General features: G+C 36.9%; 1 protein-coding gene across 1 annotated transcript in view; it reads left to right on the plus strand.

The window, feature by feature from the left end:
- Positions 1-3,250: 3,250 nt before the first annotated feature.
- LOC114352201 (cyclic nucleotide-gated cation channel alpha-3) overlaps positions 3,251-12,730 on the plus strand; it is a 56,999-nt gene continuing 47,519 nt past the window's right edge. The window contains exons 1-2 of the mRNA XM_028303712.1: positions 3,251-3,376; positions 11,154-11,341. Of these exons, the coding sequence (XP_028159513.1) occupies positions 11,269-11,341 (73 nt within the window). The 5' untranslated portion in view covers positions 3,251-3,376; positions 11,154-11,268. The remainder of the gene's footprint in view (positions 3,377-11,153; positions 11,342-12,730) is intronic.

The following is a 12,730-nucleotide window of genomic DNA, read 5'->3' on the forward strand; positions in this document are numbered from 1 at the left end:
TAAACTGTAGCCTATACATACAAAATACGTAATTATTTTTATCTACTGGCTTTATTACGGCCTAAAATGTAAAATGAATAACTTTTTATATACTTTTCGACGGTCGCCGGAAAGGTCCGCGCGTGTCTCTGGCGGTTGAATGTAAGCGTTATTCTTAAGGTTCGGCCAAACCAACGCGATCAACCGGCGTGCAGCGATGGCGATCAATGCATTTAGGTCTGGTCGCCATCGCTGCACGCTGGCTGATCGCGGTGTGATCGCGTTGGTTTGTCCGAACCCTTAAACGACTCTTGAAAAGGCCCATTTATTCGAGGTCTGCTTCGACCCGTCGGTTATGTATGTAGTATCATAGTGAAAAGAGTTTAAAGTAAAACATTTCAACCTATTTCTGGACTTTACGTAAACGATTTCGTGAATCAAAACATATTTAAAGTAACATTGTCCTTTCTGTCATTTGTCAATTGAGTTTTTTACTAAAAGGTGCTATATAAAGGTTCAAAAATACTTGTCTATTAAACGACATGGATTCATGAATGAGTTGCGTCTTTTTTGAACATTGTAACACGACGAAAACAATGATTAGCCGACCTTATGTTTCTTATTTGAAAAGAAAGATATTCGGCTCTTGTTTGTACACACCCGTTTCTTAGCGTCATAAATATTTCTCACTTTTCATTTTTACTATGGCAACATGAACAGCGACTCCGCAACAGAACCGATCACATTTTTGAACGGTTTATATCTCATTTCACGGTACGACAGCTAGCGCCGAAAGCGGTTCTTTAGCCTCCAGTGCTGGCATTGGGAAAACCAATTTCTACCGGTAGCCGTTCGTGTGATACTAAGTCGATTGAACGTCAAACGAATTTCCCCCTTCAGAAATCTCATATCTACATAACTGCGCAGATAATCGCGTGCGTATTTTTACACCCGCGATATTATGGTTATTATGGTGTTTGTACGTACGGTATAAGTCCGTCTGTTCCTTTTATTGCCCCGACACGGGTATTTTTGTAATAAGCTGCTATATAAGATTCTTATTCAGTCTATTTTAGTACCTATTTATGCCTAAGAGCGTCATACCAGTCATGTAACAGGTGTAAGGGACAGAGATATCAATCTAAGTAGCAATGCTGGATAAGTATATGGCGTAGGATAATTTAGCACCACAACTTTAGTATTAATACTCACGATCTTTAACCTAAAACAACAGGAGTAGACAACCTACATATTGCTATTTCGGAATTCTTGGTTATTTCAGACTCGTAAAGTTCTGTGTTCTTCCGTCTTGTGAGAGCTGGAAATGTACACATAAGAATAATTATTTTACATGGAATTCTTGTGGAAACTATGTTTCAGCATAGCTACAATGTCTACTGTGTACTTGTAATGTACCGTCATTGTTTATTATAGATCCTGCCTATTGTTAACATACATGGTCATATCTAATATAGGAACGCCAACTCGCATTGTTTCATTCATCAATGACATGTCAAAGTTAAAATTAGATGGTGCAAATCAGCCTCAGTATTTGTTACTTTGTGAAACTATTTAGTGCTGACCAGCCGTAATTGATACTAGTTAACGATTTGTAACCTTTGACTGTAGATAATGTAACACAATTTGTTTTCACAATTGCCTACAGTAATGTCGTAAAGTGACTAAACAAGTCTATCATCCTATTTTGTTACGAGACGAAATTGAAATACTTTGATTTATCAGTATGAGTAAAAGAGTTTTTTTTTAATGCAAGACAAGGCAGGTAACTATTTGACCGCAATCGTACTTGGTGTTAAGTAAGACGCAGTCTAGATGGTACATATCTGCCCTGTAAGTACCTATTCACTCTCGCTTTGAAAATGCCTGGATTACGTTTTCAGGAAAGACAGCAGCAGCAGCGAATTCAATTGCAGGCTGTTTTTCAACTTAGGTGTAGGTAGGTATGACTGTAATGTATTAACGTTTCTACATGAGCTATATACGTAACTTCGCCCCAAGGGATACGAGCTCAATGTTCCACTGCTTGCTGGGATGGAATCCATCTATTAAATATACTGAAAATGATAGGTTGATACGAGTATGCCTATGAATACACGAGTTGAAGTTTGTCTAGCACGTTATTTGAGTTGGTTTCGAACGTGAATATGATAACACAAATTGGGAACTAAGAAAACTTTAGTTGTTTACTTTACAACTGTTTGATACAGTTATTTAAATTTATAAACATGGTGACAGTATTTAATTAGGGGTTTCAGTAATTAGGTATTTAATAATAATAATAAATACTCTTTATTGCACACCAAAGAACAGAACAGAAAGAAAAGGAACACACAAGATATAACTAGGCGGTCTTATCGCTATGAAGCGAGCTCTTCCAGATAAATTTAGAAACAAATAATAAAAAAATTGAACCAATTACGTGTCACACCACTTATTTATTAAACCATGTGTACTTAAGTATCTACTAACAAAACTCGATTGTCAACTGTAGTATATACCTAATCTATANCAACATATCCAAACAGTTGGCTTTACAAGAAATTGATGAAACATTAAAACTCCACGGAAAGAGACTAACAGATTTCGGACTTCCGGAGCCAGATATTGATGAAAATAGTATTTTCTTATCTGATCCCGTTTCTGACTATTAATAAGAGTTATTTACATAACCTATATTAACGATTGATATTGATTGTTTTGTTAATTTGTCTTAGTTTATTTTGAATGTTGATTTAAAATAAAAATAATTTGTGTAAAATCATTTGTCGTTTTTATTTACCATATTTATTAAACACAACTAACGAAGCTATATGAATCTATATTTAATATTCTTTGAGAACCGATGACTACAGAAACATCTATCTACATGTTGCACCTATAATTGTGTAATATGAGTCAAATTGCACCCGAGCGAAGCCGGGTTTTCATCTAGTAAATAAATAAAATAAAATAAAACCAAATTTTTTTTGTGTAATGAACAGTTCAAGCCTCTTATATCATGCAAATTTTTACAATTCCGTAGATTTACCCTTTAGAATGCGAAAACGAGTGGTTGTGGGTTGTTTGCATCAGGAAGCTTCCCTCTACTCTCACTTGGTCATCGGACTCATCGGCGTATTTTTTTCGTTGCTACTCAGTAACTTTTCTTGTCTAACAGTTGTCAGTTCTGATAGCAGCCTTGGTCACAGCCCTTTCCACCTGTACATTTTTTAATTATTACTTTTGTCTCCAGATTAAAACTGCTGGGTGCTAGCGGCGAGGCGCCTCTCCTAGGCGGCTGGCGAAGTACGCCGCACACGCCGCATGCACCTGCAACACCGGCGCCGCACCACTCACACAACCACCTCGCTCCTCCGCATTGCAACGGCACTGACAGGTGAGGCATACTATTGTGAGAAAATATTAGATGTAAGAATCAAATTATCGCTGTGAGCTAGCTACAAGGCGTCGTTGGTGGCAGGCGAAGTACGCCGCTCACACTTCTACAACCACCTCGCTTCTCCGCATTGCAACGGCACTGACAGGTAGGTTACACTAGTGTACACATAAGGTACAGCATAAGGTTAAGACTGGGAGCTAGCTATAAGGAGCCCCTCCTCGGTGGTGGTAGGTTAAGTATGCCGAGGAGAGACGCTATGTTACTTATAAAGAAATGTTCACATAAGTTAGCTGGCGAATCTCGTCATATGCGCCTATAACACCGGCGCCGCACCACTCACACAACCACCTCGCTCCTCTGCATTGCAACGGCACTGACAGGTATGACACACTAATGTACACATAAGGTACAGCATAAGGTTAAGACTGGGAGCTAGCTATAAGGCGCCCCTCCTCGGTGGCGGGCAGGCTAAGTACGCCGAGGAGGGACGCGCCGGCGGCGCACCACTCTCACAACCACGTACCTCGCTCCTCCGCATAGTTACGTCATCGATAGGTATGACACACTATAGTGTACATAAGGCACACTATTGTAGGAATACATTAGGTTTAAGAATCAGATTATCACTGGAAGCTAGCTACAAGGCGTTGCTGGTGGCAGTATGAAGCACGCCGCAACGGCACTGACAGGTATAGTGGCACACTATTGTACATGGGTAAGTCAAAACGTTAGGTTAGAAGTTAGCTGCCGCTGGGTACCAGCAGCGAGGGCCGAGGCGCCTCTTCTATCTGCTGGCGAAGCACGCCACGTGAACGCGGTACTAAAACTGGCGCCGTCCCATTAATATTCAATAACATCTCACACTACATCATTACAGCGATACTGTGACACATGTTGTGCATATAAGCAGCTGCGTAAGATTATCACTGGAAGCTAGCAAAGAAGTGCTCCTGTCTACTGGCAAAGCATGTCTACTACATACACAGCATTAACTCAATTACTGAGCTGAATAATGGGCATATGCTCTTGTGTGTGTAACTGACTGCTCTTTACACAAACTGAGTTTGACACATCTATTTCCTAGGTGCCTTCTCTATCGCCTTAGGCACCACAAGCTTAACTAGGTGTCTAAATAGCCTCATGATATTCTCTAATCTGTGTTCGCTATCATAATCTGTGAGCCGATATAGTTCAGAGTTCTGAGGTTAGTTAGTCTTGGGAGTTATAGTCGGTATTAACGTTATTGTTGAGCTACACAACTAATAGTGTCGAACCTGCCAACACCTGCACTACTTGCACGGCCACAGTATCGTAAACCTGTATAGTTCAAGCCAAATTAACACGATGACGCTTGTTATTGGAATATGCTGTTACTTGTTAGGTATGTCGCCATAACAACAATGTTAACAGCATTGTTATGTTCCGGCAGTTAGAGGTAAGATAGCCAGTTCTTCCGTGGTTGAGGATTCCGGGCGAAGCTCGCTTCCACCTTCGGCTTGATCATCACTTAACATCAGATGAGATACAGGCCAAGAGCTTCCACGTTGTGGATAAAAATTGTAATTCGCTTGTAGAATTTGCTGCAAGTCTGTTTAAAGTTATTTTGATCATTAAAATAAAAATAATAGAAAACTTACTAGAATGATAGAAAGTATTATAATAGTAGGTACTAAGCAAGCATTTGATATTATTACATTAAATTACACGTTGTAATATATTATATTCTTCACTTTAATATTAAGCTAGAAATATCATGCACTAGCCGACCTGACGAATTTCGTACTGCCAATCTTTATTACAAATAATTTATGGTTAAATATTTTTTTTAAATGTTCCAGTAATTTTGGAGCCTAGGTATTCAATGCAACACAAACAATTAAATCTTCCTTCTTTCTAAATTAGTGTAATAAAATACTGAGTCTGATAAATACTTCAGGCTTCATTTAACTCAAGATTCGCTCGAGTTGGTACGAAAAACACGATTTATTTTCCTATTACAATGATATTGGTTATGATAACCCCAGGGTCCACCTCATAAGCGACAGTTATAATTGCGCACGATCCAGTTAATATACAGTTCCTTGCGTATCTGCAGACGTAGGACCGGAACCAGTGATGTAACGATTAGTCATCGACTACTTTTGTAGTCGATGTATATTTAGCATTCTTGATCGACTGTACCTGTAAACAGTGTCAATTAGGACAGTATTGGTTTTGTCAGCTTCAGAATCATGGATAACTTCAAATTAATATTGATAGTTATACCCAGAGAGTTCTGGCGTCGTAATAGGTATTTAATATTTATTTCCGTAAATGACATTTAACAGGAATTAATTAGAATCGAAATTATTATTTGCTAATTATTAATTTGCTTACTTAGTGTTGAATTGTTTTAGTGTTCATATACGTAGCACGATAACTTATTTAAAAATGTAATGTGTTTCTTTAATTGGCTTATGTTCAAGTTGTATCTTCCTGCACATTTATGTACCTACAATTTAATGCTGTTGAAACATTGTTAAACAAATATAATAAAATAAATAAAATAAATTCAGATTTTCGATCTGTGCACCTACCATGAGTTTACGTAAGGTGTGCTCGCTAGCGAGTACGTCAAAAATCTCTATGAAGATTTTGTTTCTTGAAAGTAGCCGCTAGGGGCGCTGCACAATATGTCATACAATTAATGTCATTTTTTTACGTAGTCGCTAGCGAGCACACCTAACGTAAACTCATGGTAAGCACACTGATGTAATTCATTTCCACCACCAGCTTGTAACGTTTGTGTAACTTCCCCATCACTTCAACGATAGAAATCGGCCAGCTCGTATATTTATTTAGTTGGTTAGTCGACCAATCACGAGGCGTCCCATCTCTAATTGTAACCAATTATCGACAGATATTGGCCACCTCTAATTTATTAGGGGCAGCGCAAACACGTAGCTTATCAGTTATGAGATAGTTAAACCACTATTGTATAACTTAACTTCTGTATCTACGTAATATTTTGGTTGTTTATGTTACCAAAAACACGCAATATACAAGAGTAAATTACCTACATGTATAGCATGTTGATACAATCTTTTCGTTCGTTCGTTCGTTTCAGCCAAATGACGTCCACTGCTGGACAAAGGCCTCCTCCAAGGCTTTCCACAATGCACGTAGAGACGATGGCCGTTGGGGCAGAAAAGTTCTCGAGTGGCGACCACGGGCTGGAAGACGTAGCGTGGGCAGGCCTCCTACTAGGTGGACCGACGATCTCGTAAAGGTCGCGGGAAGAGCCTGGATGCGGGCAGCGCAGGACAATCTTTTAATGCTACCTAAATCTGAAACTGATTGTGGTGCTTATGTGTTGAAAAAAATTTTTTTTAAATAATATAATTTATAGTTAGTACAGGTAACGTTTTTATCGTTCGCGTGTCTGTATCTAACAGATTAATGCCAAAACAAGAGGCAATTCCATACATAAACTGGTCACACTGCTCAATATTTCTTAAGCGCATCACGGTCCGTGAACGTGTTATGCACCGCACCTTAATCGACCCTAGGCCCATTGTCGGGCCACCGCAAACCGGTGCCAATACCAGATTCATTATCTTTGACATACGCAACATGAATATGGACTGCATATGGTACGTATTGTCTGGGTTAATTTGATGCTGTCCAGATGCATGCTTTGTATGCATTGAAATAATGTGTATTATATATTCCTGTGATGTTGGGAGAAGTTACTCAAATGATGGAGTATACAAAAGTGTATACCTACTTACAAAAAACAAACAATATAATACTTGAAATACAAATCAAAAACACTTTTGTCCTTTACAAACGTATGCGAAAGTTTGATGCCCATGTTTTTTTTACATCTAACATTTTATATTCAATTAAAATATTCTCCAAACTAAAATCTTCTTACTATCCTTTTATAAGACTGAATATTCATAATGATTTTCTTGCTGAAAATGCGCATACCACTACTCCATTTCCCTTCTAAGAAGTCAACGCGTTTCAAAGAGAAACTTCGTGGCTTCTTAATTAGATACATTCCTGCCGAATAGATTCCGTTTTTAGAAGTTGCCTTTGAGTTTAAAACTAACCTCAGCTACGGCAATGAGCTCGCTACATTTGCTACGCCGTAGCGAAACTCGTAGCGGGCGTAACGGTTCGTAGCAGATTAGTACGCATCGTAGCAAAGTTTCTGCAGTGTGAAAGAGCATAATATTAAATTTTAAATTCTTTTTCTTTCAGCGTTGCTTGAATATTTAAGCTTGAAATTTTCAGATAACATAACACTTTACAGCTTTCTCACCTAATAGATTTAATCTCGTTATTCAGTAGTCCGTTATACAGGGTGGGATTTTGTAATGCCACCTGGAGGGAAAGTAAAAATGTAATAATAATAATAATGTAGATAAAAAATTTTAATCAAAGAAATCACTACTTTATTTTTGAAAAGAAAGAGAAATGCATTCAATGATAGTTTTATTACTGACGGGACTGCTACCGTGTACCTTAATTTTGAGTTTCCGATATTTTGACACTGTTGCAAGCGCCATGGTCACGGCATAATTATAATAGGGACCATGAAAGTTTAAAAAAATATATCAATCAATGATTCACAATTTTTTTTCGAAAATTCACCACCATTCCATTCAATCTGTAATTAAAATAATTTGAGATTTCATGGTTTTCATTTTATTTGATTTATCAAGTTTATTAGAGACATTTCATCCTTATACATAAAAATAACAATCGATGCAATAAAATACAAGATGTAATTTGTCACATATTTTATTTGGTTCAATTCCCGGGAGTGGCAAGCTAATTTTTGGAAATCTTTGCATGCAGTTCTATTTCTTTAAAAAAAGGAATGTTTCCTTTCTACAGCATTAAGATTACTTTCCCTCCAGGTGGCATTACAAAATTCCACCCTGTATATAAAGTACCGTGTTTATCAAGTCTTCAAATGCAATTTGGTTTTCGCAGTTAAGATTAATTTGCTATGCGGTGTGCGGTAACCATCAGAAGCGAGGCAACCTCGAACAGAGTTAAGTCTAAACAATCAACTAGAGCAAACACTGGCCTACATATCTCGTGTCTATCTATTGCTGGGTATCCAGCCCGTAGAAGAACGTTTCCATTTGCTCATTTTGACGATAAAAAATCGGCTGGCTCGTTTGAGTTTTGATTGAACTTTGGAACTCTCTGATTATGGTGTACTAGCTTTTGTATACGCGTGTTTAGTTTGTCACAGATCGTCATAAATTATAGCCTATATGTTATTCTGGGTTATAAACTATAATACTGTAAAGTTTCATCAAAATCCGTTTAGTAGTTTTTGCGTGAAAGAGTAACAAACATCCAACTTTCGCATTTATATTATTAGTAGGATATGAATTTGTGCGATGTTGAACGATAAATTATGATTAAATTAAAAACGGAGTTGTATGAAATTGATTAGATAGTCATGTTATTTTTCGCAAACACTATAGTTGCGTGCATCAGATAATCGGAGTGTCTTTCCAAAATGCTCACAGGCTTCTCTTGGTTCTTCGTTTCAACCTAATTTCGTCCACTACCAGACAAAGGCCTTTAGTGTGAACTTGAATGATTAGGCAAGTTCATATTATTTCAAATCATCAATTTAGAGTTCCTGTTATGTAAAAATCTAGCTTGTTGCCATGAAATTACGAACTAATTATTCCACTTGATCTTTATCGCAAAATCTGCCGGTATTTTCCCGTACCTTATCGGGTCAGTGAAAACAGGCCGTCCCTATGTACATACTCGTGTTGTGTAAACGCAGGAAATGTTGTTAGCTTAGGTATTAACCCGCCAGGAGGCGCCGTAAGTGGTTTCAACTAATGTGCCTAGTCAATGCTTTAGGCGTCACCTAAGAGTGGATTTTGAATGATACGAGTATATCGATAAGCAATTTAAGCGTTTTGATTTAGTGATTGATTTTAATGGTGTTTTGATTCTTAAAAGCATGATAATACAAGCTTCAGCTTGGGATAATAAACGCTCGGGTTTTTTTCATGTGGTTGTAATATATTGGGTTTTGAAATAAAAAATACAGGATAGAGACGATAAGTGATCTCACTCGATTATTTCGAAACTATACACAAGATTTTGAAAAATTGGTTACTGATTCGAAAAGTGCTTCACGAGCTCTCTCAAACGGCATAAAACGGCTCTCTCTATCCTATTATACAGAATCAATTGGATTTATCCGAAAATTCAATGTTTCCAGCTTCCATACATTCAGTACATTCATAGTTTATGAACTAGCACTTAAGCTACTCTATTACTTTAGTAAACAATTTAAAGCTGCTACTACGTGTACACATAGGTATTTCATAATCATTATTTCCTCACCTTAATATCACTGGGTATCTATGTAATATTTAACTAATTTAGTGATTATAAGTCCTCTACTAGTGTGGTATTTAATTAGAATGTTTACTCTAGTATTACGTTAGTATTTGTATTAGGCTGTACTCGCAAGAACGTATCTAAAGTTAGAGGACTAAGCGGACCTATATTAGTAGATATTTCAGTTATTTTCTGTAAGCTTCTCTTTTCTTTATTTACAGTGACGTGCGGTGTGGACTTGACTTTGTAAAAAAGTGTCTTATTGATGATATTTTGCGTTTAAAATGTTAATAAGAAATGGTGTACTTAGACAAAGAATCGATGCTAGCAAATGCTCATAAAAATATACACGAGTATGAGTTATTTGCACAAAGAAGGCATTTGTTAATTAATATTCCTACGGAAGAATTCTCGGTTTGCATACTCAAAGCATTAACTCGCTCGTTTGGTCTAGAAATTCGTAGAATATTAGTGCAAATACATACTCGTAATATGAAAAAATAGGTAAATACGGTAAACGGGAAAGTACCCATACTGAAGACTGAGCGTGGGTGTCAGGCAATTCAATATTAGTTTGAAAATAGACTATTAATGTCTAATAATACTCTGAAATATTTGCTTAGATTGCTACGTTATGTTGTTACTTGCTATTTCTATTAACCTACCTATCATAGTGTAGTTCAACTGTTTTTTATCACGTGTCGTAAAAATAAAGTAGGCATGGTTATGCAATTTGAAATATCTTTCTAATATGAAAGAAGTTTTCAGTACATAATACTTAATGTTAAAACATAGGCATTTAGGTTATGTTCTTTAAGATCAAAATTTACTCCAAGATATGTTACATACCTAAACCTGTCTATTTGAAAAGTGTTTTTATTAATTTTATCTATTGTGTGGTGTGCATAGGTATAATAGCTTTGATTGTTTCGAGTCTAGATGGAGCTGTGTAAAAATGTATAGATCGTCATCATCATCAGTTCATAATTTATTATATTTCCACTGCAGGAGCACCGCTCTATTTTACCAAGGCAACTGGCGGGTTTAGTCTACAAACCCTAGAATATTTATTCTCTTATCCATTCTTCTCTTGTGTACTAAATGAGAAATTGACCCTGTAATTCGTGTTTAGTGGCAGCAAAGACGGTGTTCGATGGCGATCCACGTTTAAATATACATTCCAAGAATATAAATCTACTATATTGCTATTCTCGATTCTTCTCACGTATACTAAGTATAAGAAACCAAAAGATAAGGAGACATGTAAAGTGCCCCATAAGGGCTACCTTTTCTTTTTTTATTATTTACATTTTGACGATCATAAGTGCCACTTGTGGTCTAAACTGAATGAATATTTTTGATTTTGATTTTGAAAACTAACCCTGTATTTCTGTTCCAGTGGCAGCAGAGGCGGTCTCCGACGGCGGTCCACATACGCGAGCGGTCGGCTGCGCTCCGGCCCGCACTGGTCGTTCGTGTTCGACCCAGCTGGTCGGCTCTGCTATTACTGGTCGATGGTCGTGTCGCTAGCCTTCCTCTACAACCTCTGGGTCATCGTGTATAGGTTCGCCTTCCAAGAGATCAATGGTGAGTGTATTTACCCGACTGCACCAGAAGGAGGGTTATTTGTTATTTTTTGTCTGTGTTTTGCATGGTTAAGTTCAGATGAACGAATGATCTGAAGTTAGTTAAGTAGTTATGGCTGATAAGAATTTCAATTTTAATTGCATACAATTTTATGTTATCTTCGTTTAACTTATTGACATCGAGAGCTTGTCTGCATTTAGCATAATTTTTTTTACTCATCAACTGTTGTACGAGTATTTAAAATATTAGGGTTAATTTTCTAAGTTACATCAGCTTCTTTAGTGACATACTTAACTTTAAAAATCACATTAAGTATGTAGCTATCTACGGATCCTTCGCATTTCTACTATCATGTTTTTAGTAATATAATAATCCATAAGGATGAGCGAAGTCAAATGAATTCTGAGAAATCCTCTATGAATACCCAGCTCTTAGGAACTTTAAAATTCAACTGCAGTATTTTGTTTCCCACTAATGTCTATTTCAAAGTCAGTCAACTCAAAGCGGCCCGTATGTGCATTAGTCGTGCCACTAAACTGCGTCGACTAGTGAAGTCGTTGCTGGAAAAACAAAAACTATCGATTATTTATTCCTTTTCCAAAAATATCTGTATTCTACTATTATGTTAGGTTACACAAATATCGAATCTTCTTTCAATATAAGCATTCAATTCTTGATATTATATAGTTCACGAATTAAAGACAGGAAATAAATGTCGCGCTTTTAATTAAAAATATCAATTAGTGAGTAACTAATAAAGATATTGTCGTGTAAATATCTACGCATGACGTACCTACATCAAGTTAAACGCTCTTGCATCTTAAACAGTGGTTACAAGTGCAATTTATCAACAAAAGAACCATATTTGGCGAGTGTTTTGTGCAGTCACATCACTAGCTTTTCGATAGGCGACAGCAACGGTCTGTCACGGGCTTTTATATTTTGACTTTGTTTTGTACAGAGATAAAGTAGTTGATTGCGCTCGCCTATCAACGAGCAGTTTTATCGAGCGCTCTTCACAATATCGTCGATTCGCTCCGTTTCATTTTCACGTTTTACCTACAACACTTTTCTGTTAACTCAATTCAATACTTTTGATTGGGTTAAAAATATCCCGGAATATTTCCTCGAATCGGAGAGTTGAGAACTTTAATTCATGGAGTGGGAATTGATTTGATTTGATTTAATATTGTACTGATATTGAAGAGTTTGAGTTTATTGCCCTATCTGGAGGCTAGAGCACGGTGAACTTAATAAGAAATAAAATGATCTAATACAAAGATTACCGTGTTTACCCTATTTATTTATCTATTGCTTTTAGTTTTGTTGTCAGACAAAATAATAGTCTGGCTGCAAAGTGTAAAATACTTGTTACAATGTAAAAGTGAA

This window comes from Ostrinia furnacalis, unplaced genomic scaffold (genome assembly GCF_004193835.3).
Source record: "Ostrinia furnacalis isolate ACB-3 unplaced genomic scaffold, ASM419383v2 OfSCF1268, whole genome shotgun sequence".
Taxonomy (NCBI): Eukaryota; Metazoa; Arthropoda; class Insecta; order Lepidoptera; family Crambidae; genus Ostrinia; species Ostrinia furnacalis.